This window comes from Ananas comosus, unplaced genomic scaffold, assembly GCF_001540865.1.
Source record: "Ananas comosus cultivar F153 unplaced genomic scaffold, ASM154086v1, whole genome shotgun sequence".
Taxonomy (NCBI): Eukaryota; Viridiplantae; Streptophyta; class Magnoliopsida; order Poales; family Bromeliaceae; genus Ananas; species Ananas comosus.
This window is the reverse complement of record NW_017890945.1, coordinates 13,432-29,224: the sequence shown is the minus strand read 5'-3', so window position 1 is coordinate 29,224 and position 15,793 is coordinate 13,432. Positions and strand designations below refer to the sequence as shown.

At 41.5% G+C, this 15,793-nt stretch overlaps 1 protein-coding gene and 1 long non-coding RNA gene across 2 annotated transcripts; both read right to left on the bottom strand.

Annotated features, from left to right (window-relative positions):
• Positions 1-8,073: 8,073 nt before the first annotated feature.
• On the bottom strand, positions 8,074-9,532 carry LOC109704456. The gene is made up of 4 exons (XR_002214385.1): positions 9,441-9,532; positions 9,294-9,361; positions 9,108-9,207; positions 8,074-8,809 (listed from the first exon to the last, which is right to left on the bottom strand). It is a non-coding gene; the product is annotated as an uncharacterized LOC109704456 (long non-coding RNA).
• A 5,090-nt stretch (positions 9,533-14,622) lies between these two features.
• LOC109704457 lies at positions 14,623-15,321 on the bottom strand. Its single transcript, XM_020225193.1, has one exon. The coding sequence runs from the start codon at positions 15,319-15,321 to the stop codon at positions 14,623-14,625; it is 699 nt and encodes a 232-aa protein (XP_020080782.1).
• Between the last annotated feature and the right edge of the window lie 472 nt (positions 15,322-15,793).

The window sequence follows — 15,793 nt, the reverse complement described above, 5'->3', positions numbered from 1 at the left end:
GGACCGGTCTCTGCAGGTGAGAGACCGGTTCCCTCGGCTGGGTGTTGCGGGGTTGCGCGATGCAACCGGTCCCTGGTGGTGAGGGACCGGTTCCCGAACGTGGCCCCAGCGTGAGATGCCAAAATTGGCTAAGTCCTGAAAATCAAGCTCTCGGGGACCGGTCTCTCAGGTGAGGACCGGTCTCCCGAGGACCGGTCTCCCGGGGAGAGACCGGTTCCCGAACGCGTGCGCCCGAGGGAAGCTCTCGGGGACCGGTCCCAAGTCGGGGAGACCGGTCCCTCCGCGCGAAAACTGCCCAGTAAGGGCAGTGCACAGGGGTAAAAGTTGAGGGGCTTTTGTGCAAAATGGCATTTATTTGAGTGGGCTGAGCCCTCTCTCTCCCTCACACTCTCTCATTTCCTCTCTCTCTCTCTCTCTCTCTCTAGAAAGGAAAGAAGGAGAAGAAGAACAAGAAGGAGAGGAAGGAAAAGAAGAGGAAGATAAGGAAGGAGAAGAGGAAGGAGATCAAGATGAAGGCTTTGAGCACCTCCAACTCCCTCTCCTCTTCCCATTGGAGTAGCTCTTGAGGTAAGCTACTAAACCCTAGCTTCTAGAACTTAGGGTTTTTGGGTTTTATGCCTTGGAATGGGTCAAATGGACCCTAAGCAAGCTTCTAAATAGATCAATCCCAAGAATCTAGGGATTTATGGGGTGATTTGCTATAGGTGCAAATCTAGGGTTCCAAAATGAGGTTTTTGTAAATGTATGAGATTGATCTCATTTGAAGCCTTGGAAACCCTATTGTTAGGTCCCAAAACGCGGGGGCGAAGTCGATTTTGGCATTCGGCGAACCGACGTGGAGTTCTCGGCAAAATTGGGCCGGGCTAGCATTGATTCGGGCGAGGAAGGCTAAAGCCTTTTTGCGAAGCTCGCCGACAAGAATTTCCAAAACCTCTACATTGATAAAAAGGTGGGGGGTGTCATCCGAAACTTTCGAACTCCTTTCTATGTCTTAGATTGCATTTAATCTCATCTCTTCATGTTGCATTGTAGGGTTGCATAGTAGCTCAATTCCTTATGCTTTCTAATTGATAACCTAGTGTACTTGGAACGCTTGGTAACTTAGATAGGTGAGGATTGGGTCGAGACGTGAATCCTATAGTGCGAAAGAAAAGAGATGAACCCGATGGGGGTATTGATGACATAGAAAGTAGTGTTATTGTTAAAGAACAAACGAGTGACATCCAAACATGGAATGATAACGAGTGGCATTAATGTAGTGTAAAGAACACTAGAGGTCGATGGACCTAGGGATAGGCGGATCCCTTAGAGAATGCCTTGTGAACAATGAATTTAGAAAACTAAATAACATTGTATGAATGTCGAGAACCGATGATTCCGCGATAGTCGTTGACCCTTGTGTAGGGCGTCCTCACTTGGAGAGGATTTGGTTGGGTATTAACTCTAGTTGTAGAGTGTCCTCATTTGGAGAGGATAGATCTAGCTCACAGTCTGCGTTTAGGATGGCATAGCCATCCAATCCCCACATGGAGGGGATTGTCGTCGAGTACTCCGGAGTGTCGCGCGACTAGGACCACTTGGAGGTCCGGACCACATGGAGGTCCGCAGACGGTCCCGGGCTTGGGTGCACTTGGAGCTCCCTCCCCACTTTGGGATTTGAAGGTGAGTCATGGGCGAGCCCTAGGGCCTCGCCATAGATTGGGTAAATGAAAAGGTTAAAGGTTTATGAATGTCATTGAACATTACTATTCGAACATGGATCGAATTTGTTAGCTTGGTAGTAAACCTTATTATATGACGCATGCATTCATATTCATGATTATGGGCATAGTAGCATAGTTCTCCTACTACTGCACTTACAGCTTTCAGATACATATCTATCAATCTATCTGTTGTTACTTGTGCCCACTTGGACCTAGTGGGGAGATCGGCAGGGTCGGCGGCCGAGCCCACTGGGAACTATGGAAGATAGTTCTCACCCCACTCTATTTCCAGTGGTAGGTTCGGGGCTGCAGAGAGAGGACCGCGGCAAGGGCGTCGCGCCCGACCAGTGAGACCGTGGTAGCATAGTAGCTTTCCTTTTTGCATTAGTCACCTATGTATTGAGAGAGATTCTTGTAGGTGAGGTTGGAGAGCTATGTATTTTGGATGAAAAATGATGTAATGAATGTAACTAATGTAATAGTTAGTAAAGTACTCTCTTTATTTCACTTGTATATCTCGTGGATTACTTGCTCTTCTTGTTGTTGGCACTGTTTGTGCCCTTGCTGAACGTGTATGTTTAGAATTTAAAGTCCTGGGTGAATTCTTGTACACATTCCTGTGGTTGAGCCTTGGGCGGACAGTGGGGAGTGCTGTCCGTTCGGCGGTCTGTCGCCGCGGCCGAATCGTGCCAAATTGGTAGTGGTTTCGGGGCGGGGCGTGACACCGCGAGTGTAAATTTGGAACGAATGCGGTTACAAAGCACATAGTATGGTCAAATGGCCAAAATCGTTATTGGAATACATGCTCACCTCAACGAGTATACTTTGCAAGAGTACTATTTTATTCATGAGGCGAATGCTGATAGAATAGTGATAATGCTAAAGCAGTTAAAATGAATTATTGCTATTTGGCTCGGATGAATGTACAACTATTTTTCAACGGTCGAGTCGCTTCTCTCCAAACACTCTTCGAAATCAAGCGATTTATCAAGTATACCAAAACCGGAACAACATTAGACTACTCAGTTGCAACCAAACTGTATAACTTTGCAACGAGTACTTTTTCTCATTCTATCGAACAAAGAGAAAAACCTATTTATATTGGTCTATTATGCCCCGAGAGTGTAAATTTGGAACGAATCGATGTCAACGTTCACATGAACCAAAACAGGAACAACATTAGACTACTCAGTTGCGCCCTAACAGTATAACATTGCAACGAGTGCATTTTCTCATTCTATCGAACAAAGAGTAAAACCTAAATATATTGTTCTATTATGCCCCGATAGTGTAAATTTGGAACGAATCCATGTCAACGTTCACAAGAACTAAAACCGGAACAATATTACAATACTCAGTTGCGCCGAAACTGTATAACTTTGCAACGAGTACTTTTTCTCGTTAAATCGAACAAGGAGTAAAACCTAATTATATTGTTCTATTATGCCCCGAGAGTGTAAATTTCGAACAAATCGACGTCAACGTTCACAAGAAAAAAAACCGGAAGAACATTAGACTACTCAGTTGCGCCCAAACAGTATAATTTTGCAACGAGTATTTTTTCTCATTCTATCGAATAAAGAGTAAAACCTAATTATATCGTTCTATTATGCCTCGAGAGTGTAAATTTGGAACGAATCAATGTCAATGTTCACAAGAACCAAAACCGGAACAACATTAGAATACTCAGTTGCGCCCAAACATTATAACATTGCAACGAGTACTTTTTCTCATTCTATCGAACAAAGAGTAAAACCTAATTATATAGTTCTATTATGCCCCGAGGGTGTAAATTTGGAACGAATCGATGTCAATGTTCACAAGAACGAAAGCCGGAACAACATTAGACTACTCTGTTGCGCCCTAACAGTATAACTTTGCAACGAGTACTTTTTCTCATTCTATCGAATAAAGAGTAAAACCTAATTATATAGTTCTATTATGCGCCGAGAGTGTAAATTTGGAACGAATCAATGTCAACGTTCACAAGAACCAAAACCGGAACAAAATTAGACTACTCAGTTGCGCCCAAACAGTATAACTTTGAAACGAGTACTTTTCTCATTCTATCGAACAAAGAGTAAAAGCTAATTATATAGTTCTATTATGCACCGAGAGTGTAAATTTGGAACGAATCGATGTTAACGTTCACAAGAACGAAAACAGAACAACATTAGACTACTCTGTTGTGCCCTATCAGTATAACTTGCGACGAGTACTTTTTCTCATTCAATCGAACAAAAAGTAAAACCTAATTATATAGTTCTATTAAGCCCCGCGAGTGTAAATTTGGAACGAATCTTCAACGTTCACAAGAACCAAAATCGGAACAAAATTTGACTACTCAGTTGCGCCCTAACAGTATAACTTTGCAACGAGTACTTTTCCTCAATTCTATCGAACAAAAATTAAAGCTAATTATATAGTTCTATTAATGTACCGGAGAGTGTAAATTTGGAAACGAATCGATGTTAACGTTTCACAAGAACCAAACACAGTACAACATTAGACTAGTCTGTTGTGCCCCTATCAGTATACCCTTAAGAAGAGTACTTTTTCCTCATTCAATCGACAAAAGAGTAAAACCCTAATTATATAGTTCTATTAAGCCCCGCGAGTGTAAATTTGGAACGAATCTTCAACGTTCACAAGAACCAAAATCGGAACAAAATTTGACTACTCAGTTGCGCCCTAACAGTATAACTTTGCAACGAGTACTTTTTCTCATTCTATCGAACAAAAATTAAACCTAATTATATTGCTCTATTATGCCTCGAGAGTGTAAATTTGAAACGAATCGATGTCAACGTTCACAAGAACCAAAACCGGTACAACATTAGACTAGTCAGTTGCGCCCTAACAGTATAACTTTGCAATGAGTACTTTTTCTCATTCTATCGAACAAAGAGTAAAACCTAATTATATTGTTCTATTATGCCCTGAGAGTGTAAATTTGGAACGAATCGATGTCAATGTTCACAAGAACTAAAACCGGAACAACATTAGAATACTCAGTTGTGCCCAAACAGTATAACTTTGCAACGAGTACTTTTTCTCATTCTATCGAACAAAGAGTAAAATCTAATTATATTGCTCTATTATGCTCCGAGAGCGTAAATTTCGAACGAATCGATGTAAACGTTCACAAGAACCAAAACCGAAACAACATTAGACTACTAAGTTGCGCTCTAACAGTATAAATTTGCAACGAGTACCTTTTCTCATTCTATCGAACAATGAGTAAAACCTAATTATATTGTTCTATTATGCCCCGAGTGTGTAAATTTGGAACGAATCGATGTCTACGTTCACAAGAACCGAAATCGGAACAACATTAGACTACTCAGTTGCGCCCTAATAGTATAACTTTGCAACGAGTACTTTTTCTCATTCAAACGAACAAAGAGTAAAACCTAATTATATTATTTTATTATGCCCCAAGAGTGTAAATTTTAAACGAATCGATGTCAACGTTCACAAGAACAAAAACAGGAAAAAAATTAGACTACTCAGTTGCACCCTAACAGTATAACTTTGCAACGAGTACTTTTTCTCATTCTATCGAACAAAGAGTAAAACCTAATTATATCATTCTATTATACCCCGAGAGTGTAAATTTGGAACGAATCAATGTCAATGTTTAAAAGAACCAAAATCGGAACAACATTAGTCTACTCTGTTGCGCCCTAACAGTATAATTTTGCAACGAGTACTTTTTCTTATTCTATCGAACGAAGAGTAAAACCTAATTATATTGTTCTATTATTACCCGACAGTGTAAATTTGGAACGAATCGATGTCAACGTTCACAAGAACAAAAACAGGAACAAAATTAGACTACTCAGTAGCGCCCTAACAGTATAACTTTGCAATGAGTACTTTTTCTCATTCTATCGAACAAAGAGTAAAACCTAATTATATTGTTCTATTATGCCCCGAAAGTGTAAATTTGGAACGAATCGATGTAAACGTTCACAAGAACGAAAACCAGAACTACATTAGACTACTCTGTTGTGCCCTAACAGTATAACTTGCGACGAGTACTTTTTCTCATTCTATCGAACAAAAAGTAAAACCTAATTATATAGTTCTATTATGCCCCGCGAGTGTAAATTTGGAACGAATCTTCGACGTTCACAAGAACCAAAATCGGAACAACATTAGACTACTCAGTTGCGCCCTAACAGTATAACTTTGCAACGAGTACTTTTTCTCAATCTATCGAACAAAGAGTAAAACCTAATTATATAGTTCTATTATGCCCCGAGAGTGTAAATTTTGAACAAATCGATGTCAACGTTCACAAGAACGAAAACCAGAACAACATTAGACTACTCAGTTGCGCCCTAACAGTATAACTTTGCAACGAGTACTTTTTCTCATTCTATCGAACAAAAAGTAAAACCTAATTATATCGTTTTATTATGCCTCGAGAGTTGTAAATTTGGAACGAATCGATGAAAACTGTTCCAGAAAGAACAAAAACCGGCAGATACATTAGACTACTCAGTTTCCCTTTAACAGTATAACTTTGCAACGCAGTACTTTTTCTCATTTCTATCAAAACAAAGAGTAAAACCCTAATTATATTGTTCTATTATGCCCCACGAGGCTATAAATTTGGAACGACACATTGTCGACGTTCACAAACAACATAAATCCGGAAGCAAACTATTCTACTCGGTTGCACCCTAACAGTATAAACTTTATGCATACGAGCACCTTTTTCACAATTTATCGAAGAATAGGTTAAAACCTTAATTAATATAGCTCTATTATGCCCCGAGAGTGTAAATTTTGAACAAATCGATGTCAACGTTCACAAGAACGAAAACCAGAACAACATTAGACTACTCAGTTGCGCCCTAACAGTATAACTTTGCAACGAGTACTTTTTCTCATTCTATCGAACAAAAAGTAAAACCTAATTATATCGTTTTATTATGCCTCGAGAGTGTAAATTTGGAACGAATCGATGTCAATGTTCAGAAGAACAAAAACCGGAAGAACATTAGACTACTCAGTTGCGCCCTAACAGTATAACTTTGCAACGAGTACTTTTTCTCATTCTATCAAACAAAGAGTAAAACCTAATTATATTGTTCTATTATGCCCCGAGAGAGTAAATTTGGAACGAATCATTGTCAACGTTCACAAAAACCAAAATCGGAACAAAACTAGACTACTCAGTTGCACCCTAACAGTATAACTTTGCAACGAGTACTTTTTCTCATTTTATCGAAGAAAGCGTAAAACCTAATTATATTGTTCTATTATTCCTTGAGAGTGTAAATTTGGAACGAATCGATGTCAACGTTCACAATAACCAAAACAGGAACAACATTAGAATACTCAGTTGCGCCCAAACAGTATAACTTTGCAACGAGTACTTTTCTCATTCTATCTAACAAAGCGTAAAACCTAATTATATTGTTCTATTATGCCGCGAGAGTGTAAATTTGGAACGAATCGATGTCAACGTTCAAAAGAACAAAAGCCGGAACAACCTTAGACTACCCAGTCGCGCCCTAGCAGTATAACTTTGCAATGAGTACTTTTTCTCATTCTATCGAACAAAGCGTAAAACCTAATTATATTGTTCTATTATGCCCAGGGAGTGTAAATTTGGAACGAATCGATGTCAACGTTCAAGAACCAAAACCGAAGCAACATTAGATTACTTAGTTCCGCCCTAACAGTAAAACTTTGCAACGAGTACTTTTTCTCTTTCAATCGAATAAAGAGTAAAGCCTAATTATATTGTTCTATTACGCCCCGAGCGTGTAAATTTGGAACGAATCGATGTCAACGTTCACAAGAACCAAAATCGGAACAACATTATGTCACGTCCCGCTATCGCCAATTTGGTCGATCCGGGCCCGTACACAGACGCCGAACGGACAGGACCTCCCCTGTCCGCCCAAGGCTCAACAACAATGAGTACATGTATAAAGAAATAAACAATTCCCAGGATCACATTTCAATATACATGGCTTGCACGAAGGCAAGCAACAATCACAAGTGATAGTAAACTAACTGTACAATGAAATTCACTGGAATTTAAAACTTTACATAACTGAAACATTTAGTTATTTACAAACTCTTTAATACATTCATTTACATGTTTCAATACATCAAAATGTGTAACATGAAACCAAAATGGTAAACTACTAAACTCTGGTGTCTGCTAACTAAGCTGCAGGGCCCTTGCCGCGATCCTCAGCTATAACACTCGCACTGGAACCTGTATGGTTAGTGGTGTGAGAACTATAGAAAAGTTCCCAGTGGGTTCGGCTGCCGACCTCGCCGACTCACCCACTAGGTCTACTCAGGCATATGTAGGCAAAAGAAGTAAAGCAGATAGTAACCAACTATATATGTAACTACTACAATGCCTGTACAAAGCTGAAAGAAAGCAATATATATGAAAACTGTAAATATGTATGCATGCTTTCACTGAATTTACCCAATTCATTTTGGTTAACCCTCTGGTTAACAATTACTCACTGACGCTATCCCAAATATCGGGGAGACGCACCTGCACCCGACGGGATTGTCAACTGGGGGAGACGCACCTCCTGGTCCAGTAAAGATGACTACTCCGGAGCTCATCGTTCAAGGAGGAGCGACCTCACTTGAACCAAACAAATGTGAGTATGATCTGATCCCCCTTTAGAGGATTCAACTGACGAACACTGTCACACTTTACTCTAACTAGTTCTTTATGCTAGTTTCACAAATTCATTTCTTGATGCTAACTCAATCTCTAGTTAGAATGTCACCAAGTTCACTATTGTTATAGTCCATACATTCATAGGGTTCTATGTCCACATTCTAAGTTCACATTTTCTCAACATTGATAAGCATTCACAAATTCAAATATCACTTGCATAATATCACTACCCTATGATGCATGAATACAAGTAATATGCTCAATGGAAAACCATAGACATAAAAGGTGATTCAAAGACTTCGGATAGCACCACCCACCTGTAGTGGTGTCACTCAACTAAGATCGATATCTCGAGATGTGTCGACGACTATCTCTCACGACTGAGTGTCAATGGAACTAGAACGGTCTCTACCGAAATTAGCGCATCGACGACCTGTCGGGAAGTCAATTTAGACTTTCAAGCGTGTTTAACTTTCATTTATAAAGCAAAAAAAGAGATTGAACCGACATTATATTTACTTTCAGCAAAACTTGCATTCCAACTCCAAGTATCCACGTATACGTATACATGATCAGCTCAATGCTGATTTCAGCACTAAGCTGAAATCTCATCTATGCTGCATTTTTCAGCATTTAATCTTTTCCTTGAACAACTATTACCCTCAAAGCTCAGCTGAGCTAGGATCAATTACCATACTCTTTATTCAACTTGAAGTATCAAGAAAACTCACTTGAAGTACCAATTTCAGCCCTACTTCACAACTCGGACAGCAGGACTGCACCAGAGAATTCACTTCACTTGGCAGCTACCAGCAGTTCAAAACTCTAATGCTGTCACTCATAGCAACAACAACTCCATATAAACATCATCTCTAAGATAATTAGTTTAATTATAATCAAGCATGAACCCAATTTACCTTAATTTAGGTTTCAATCAGGTTGCACTCAGCTAAAGCTTCGATTATTCCACTACTCGCAGCAATTCCTTCAGGAAAATCAGTTCAGATGTAATTAACTCCAGGTTAATTACTTAATAATTGATATTACTTAGTTAAAAGCTATACCAAAGGGTCACTGCTGCAGGAATTCACCAAATTCTACCAAGATTGCAATTTTTCAGCTCCAAGTCTGAATTTTCAGCAAGAACAATCAATTCGATCCATTCTAAAGCAACTAATTAGACTATAATCCAATATGGACTGAGTTTACCTTAGTTTGCTGCTCAATTATCTTGCTCACAGCCTCAATTAGTCCATCCCTGCATTTCGGCAGCATCAACACATCAATCCATCAACCTTCGAGTCCAGGCCTTTTTCCTTTAACCCTTTACAATTCAACATAGAAGTAATTTTCTTTAACTTCTACATATAGCAGCTAGAAACACTCTTAATCAGGAATTAAACCTCATTCCTACCTGAATTCGAAAATCCCTCAAATGGTGCTCAGCTCAAATTTCATTCAGCTCCAAGAGTCCAAGCTGCCCATAGCAAGAAATCCATATAAATCTCCTCTTTAAACAATCAACTTATCTATGAATAAGTACTAATCAAGTTTACCTTGATTAGATGCTGATCCAGGTTATAGAGCAACCCCAATCAGCAAGAATTCTTTACTTGGATCAAAGCTTCACTTCAGTCCACAACACCCCACAGGTTACCAACCTTTCTTCCTCAACCCTTCGTAGCCTAGAGAGAGAAGAAGAAAAGAGATAAAAGAAAGAGAGAGAAGAGGGTTCAGATACTTAGACAGGTGTACACAACCAGGGGCTAAGTGATAAGGACAAAGAATTGCAACTTAATCCTTGAAATCAGCATAATTGCATTTCAGTCCTGCTGAAATTTATAGGCTAGTACCTCACTGAGGTACACACCTGTACCTCACTGAGGTACACAATACAATTCTGCACTTGCAGAATTTTCTGGCAGCAGCATTAAAATCAGCCCCTTTTCTCTTCCACCCTGCTTTGAATATTACTAGTTACTTCCAATTTCATTCGAGCACATCTAGTATCATCCAAAGAAGCTTCCCGGTCTATCAAATAAATTTGGAAGCAACTAATTTCCAATTTAACATCAATTTGATCCTTTTCAACCAAGTTGATTAAAATTTCAGTTTTCGAGTCAAAATGGCAATTGGATGTCTTTAGCCATTCCAATTCCATTTTTATCTATTCTCACATTTCCAAAATGTGCCAAGGACTAATCTCAAGCTTCTAATTAGGCTTAAGATTGCTTAATTTCCATTTTTGCATTATTGTGATCACTTTAGTCACAATTAGCTCGAGAGAGATTTCCAATACATTACAATCTCCCCTTCTTAAATAGTTTCGTCCTCGAAACTTAAATTCATACCTCAAGTTTCCTGGATGAAAAGATGGGGATAGGCTTCACGCATGGCTTCTTCCAATTCCCAAGTGGCCTCTCGTCCTGAGTGATTACTCCATTGTACTTTCACGTAGGGAATAGTGCGATTTCGTAATTTTCGCACATCACGATCAAGGATGCATACCGGATACTCTTCATAGGTCATATCCTCTTGTAGACCTACAGGCTCGTACTCCATAACATGCCCTGAATGGTGCACATATTTTCGGAGGTTCGAAACATGAAATACATTGTGAATTCCTTCAAATTTCGGCGGTAGAGCCAATCTATAAGCTACTGCTCCAACTCGCTCTAGGATCTCGTAAGGTCCAATGTATCGAGGACTAAGTTTCCCTCGAACACCAAATCTCTTTATCCCGCGCATTGGCGACACTTTCAAAAACACTTTATCGCCAACCGCAAACTCCAAATTCTTTCGGCGCTTATTTGCATAACTCTGCTGTCGTGACTGAGCCGTTAACAACCTCTGGCGGACTAGGCGTACCTTTTCCTCCGCCTCCTGGAGTACATCAGGACCAAGAACCATTCTTTCTCCGACTTCACTCCAATGGATAGGGGATCGACACTTTCTCCCGTAGAGAGCTTCAAACGGTGCCATTGCGATACTTCCTTGATAGCTATTATTATATGCAAATTCAGCCATCGCTAAGGAATCATGCCAACTCCCTCTGAAGTCAAGTACACACGCCCGTAGCATATCCTCCAAAATCTGAATTGTCTTCTCAGACTGCCCATCAGTCTGAGGATGAAAAGCTGTACTAAAGTCGAGCCGTGTGCCGAGAGCATCCTGCAAACTCCTCCAGAAGTGAGATGTAAACCGCGGGTCTCGATCAGATACAATCGACGTCGGGACTCCGTGTAATCTCACAATCTCGTTGAGGTACACCTGTGCTAACTTGTCCCCTGACCAAGTAGCATGAATTGGCAAAAAATGCGCCGATTTCGTCAGTCGATCAACAATCACCCAAATGGTGTCATGTCCAGCCTGTGATCGAGGTAATCCAACAATGAAATCCATCGCAATGTTCTCCCACTTCCAGACTGGAATAGGCAAGCTCTGTAACTTTCCCGCGGGAAATCTACACTCAGCTTTCACTTGCTGACACGTTAAGCACTGCGCCACAAACTGTCCAACATCCTTCTTCATTCCAGGCCACCAATAATGCACTTTAAGATCTTTGTACATCTTAGTGCCACCTGGATGTATACTATAAGGTGACTGATGAGTTTCCTGTAATATAGCCCTCTGGATTTCCTCGTCTTTAGGTACGCACAACCGGTTGCAAAATCGAAGTGCACCGTCAGATCCCACTGTAAAATCATCCCCTCGCCCGCTCTCAACTTCACACTGCACTTTTTGGAGATATGGATCTAAAGATTGCCGATCTTTAATCCGTTCCAACAAAGTCGGTTGAACAACTAGGGCAGCAAGAATAGCTGGTACATCTGGAGCTACTACCTCAAGGTCAAACCGCCACATTTCCTTCCACAATGACGGTTGGTGGGTAATCATCATAGCTAAGTTCTCCACTGACTTCCTACTCAGTGCATCTGCAACCACATTTGCTTTTCCTGGGTGGTATAGAATATTAACATCATAATCTTTCAACAATTCTAACAACCGGCGTTGTCGCATATTCAGCTCTTTCTGGGTGAATAAATACTTCAGACTCTTGTGATCAGTATAAATTTCACAATGCTCGCCATAAAGGTAATGTCTCCACAACTTCAGTGCGAAGATCACCGCTGCCAATTCCAAATCATGAATAGGATAATTCTTTTCATAGTTCTTCAACTGGCGAGACGCATAATCAATCACTCGACCACCCTGCATAAGCACACACCCAAGTCCACTGTAGGAAGCATCACTGTAGATCACAAAACTCTCCCCTGAAATCGGCAAGGCCAGAATAGGAGTCGACGTCAACCTTTCTTTCAATTCCCGAAAACTACGATCACATTCTTCGCTCCACACATATTTGGTTCCTTTATGTGTAAGACGCGTTAGTGGAGTAGTAATCTTCGCGAATCCCTCCACGAACCGCCTATAATACCCTGCTAATCCAAGGAAACTGCGGATCTCTGGAACAGTCGTCGGGCGAGGCCAATCTTTAATTGCCTCTACTTTCTTTGGGTCAACAGCTACACCACCCTCAGAAATCACATGCCCCAAAAATGCGACCTCTCGCAGCCAAAATTCACATTTCTTCAATTTGGCATATAACTGTTTTTCTCGAAGAATTTGCATAACTATTCTCAAGCGTTCTTCATGCTCTTCATTACTTAGAGAAAAGATCAGGATATCATCTATAAATACCACCACACACTGATCCAACAGCGGCTTAAAGATCCTGTTCATCAGATCCATAAATGCTGCAGGGGCATTGGTCAGTCCAAAGGGCATCACCGTAAACTCGTAATGACCATAACGAGTGCGTAACGCTGTCTTGTGTACATCCTCTGGCTTAATCTTCAATTGGTGGTAACCTGATTGAAGATCAATCTTCGAGTACACCCGTGAACCTTGCAACTGATCAAATAAATCATCGATCCGTGGCAACGGATATTTATTCTTAATTGTGATCTTATTCAGTTCACGATAATCAACACAAAGACGAAACATTCCGTCTTTCTTCTTTACAAATAGAACTGGACCTCCCCAGGGTGATACACTAGGCTTCACAAAGCCTTTATCCATCAAATCCTGTAACTGAGCTTTCAACTCTCTCAACTCAGCAGGTGCCATCCTATATGGAGCCTTCGAAATTGGCGCCGTCCCGGAAACCAAGTCAATAACGAACTCAATTTTTCGATCCGGTGGCAATCCCGGTAACTCCGCAGGAAATACATCAGGAAACTCTCGAACCACTGGAATATCACTCAGTGCTGGAAGTTCCTTTTGAGTCTCCACTACAGTCACCAAATAGGCTGGGCATCTATTACTAATCAACTTTCTGGCCCTCGTCGATGATACAGTTAGTGCAAAGAGCGAACTCTTGCACGCTCGATATACAACTTCCTTCTGCCCGGGTTCACGAAAAGTAATAATTTTACTTTCGCAATCAATCGTGGCATAGTACTTTGTAAGCCAATCCATCCCAAGGATTATATCAAAACCTTTCATTTGCTTCAACACTAGCAAATCAGCTGGCATAATCCAATCTCCAACCTGAACTGGACACGCCGCACACTCCTCGTGAACACTAAACGTGTGCTCAGGAGCATAGACCCACCAGGCATCTGGTCTATCCGAAATCTCAATATCATGTGTTTTAGTAAATAAACTACTGATAAATGAATGAGATGCACCAGTGTCAAATAATGCACAAGATCTAATACCATGAAGTAAAACAATACCTGCCACGACATCGTCAACCACGGCAGGATCCTCTATCTGAGCGGCAAATACACGTCCACTCGGTGCAGATCGAGGTTCCTCTGTACGAGTACTCGGTGCAGGTCGGGGTGGCTCATACTGACGTGGTACAAAAGAACGTCCAGCTGACATAGCAGGTGGTAAACCAGAACGCTGTCTGGAGGGCGACTGAACTGAAGCTGTCGACGGTGCAGATGATGCTCCTCTCGGGCAGTCACGAATCATATGTCCCGGCTGACCACACTTAAAACATTTACCATCCCGTTGTGGACAAGCCGTCACTCGATGATTCCCGCCGCAAATCACACATCTCTGAGGTCCCTGATACCTCGACTGAGAACGTGGATACCGAGGGGGCCGTTTAGAGCTCGACTGTCCCCCGGCACCACTAGTAGTCCTTTTCTTTTCTTTTTCCCTTTCTCGATCTCTTTCAAACGATTCACGTTCATCACGCCCAATCGCATTTCCGCGCTCAATCCAAAGAGCTCAATCCAGGACCTCCTCAAATGTCTTTAACTTCAGAGCATTGACTGTCCTGAATATGTCAGGTCGCAACCCTCGCTCAAAGTACTCCGCCCGATCTCGATCCGTATGAACCATACCAGGTACACAGTTCACCAAATGAGTAAACTCCCGTTCGTACTCTTGTACCGAACGGTTTTCCTGTCTCAACTTGCGGAAGTCTTTTTTCATTTTCCTTTTATCGCTGTCGGGAAAGTACTCCATGAATAACATCTCTCGGAACTCCTCCCAAGTAAGCGGTGGTAGGTATGATGCCCGCTTCTTCTTGGTCTTTTGCCACCAAATTTGAGCATCCTTCTCAAAACAGTGCGCTGCCAACGGAACCTTGTCCCTTTCCAGAGTGTAAATGTCCTCAAATAATGCCTCCATCGCTGTAAACCATGTCTCCAATACCCACGAATCTGCTTCTTTCCCGTCAAATATAGGCGGATTAAATCGCATAAATGCCTCGAGTACCTTTACAAATCGCACGCGCCCGGCCTCTGTCGCAGTCAAGTCAGAATCAGAGATCCCAGAAACCACTGGAGATACAGTCGGCGGAATAGGAGGCACGATCGTCGGCGCCTCAGATACAGGTACATCCTGACTCCCAGGTACTGCTGTTGTCGCCTGTCGCGACATTAGATCCTGTAAACTCTTTATATGCTCCTCCTGTCTCTGCATAGCCCCAACTAACGTGCTCACCTAGGCACGCAACTCCCGAACCTCATCAGACCCAGACTGCTCTGGCACCTCAGGAGGTGATGCCGGAGTGGATCTCGTCGCACGTCGCGGTGGCATTCTCCTGAAACGAACAATTCACATTAGTAAAACAAAACCAATCAGGCGAAAGCAATCAAGCATATTTATACTCAACCCTTAGCTTTATGTTATTGGCCACCAACATAACTCTTTTTAGTTGCATATAAATAACACTTGGATCAGCCCCTAATTAACATTAGAGACTTACTAACAACTAACCCAATTTGTTTAGCTTTCGCTATCATTTGATTCACGCCACTTACGTTCCTGGTTCCTAGGTTTCCAATCCTAAGTCCCATAGGTCATCCTAGACATTCACTATCACTTGCTCTGATACCACTTCATCTGTCACGTCCCGCTATCGCCAATTTGGTCGATCCGGGCCCGTACACAG

Bases quoted from the DNA above. Each gene is read 5' to 3' on its own strand.
- LOC109704457 (XM_020225193.1), bottom strand. From the start codon at position 15,321: ATGCAGAGACAGGAGGAGCATATAAAGAGTTTACAGGATCTAATGTCG.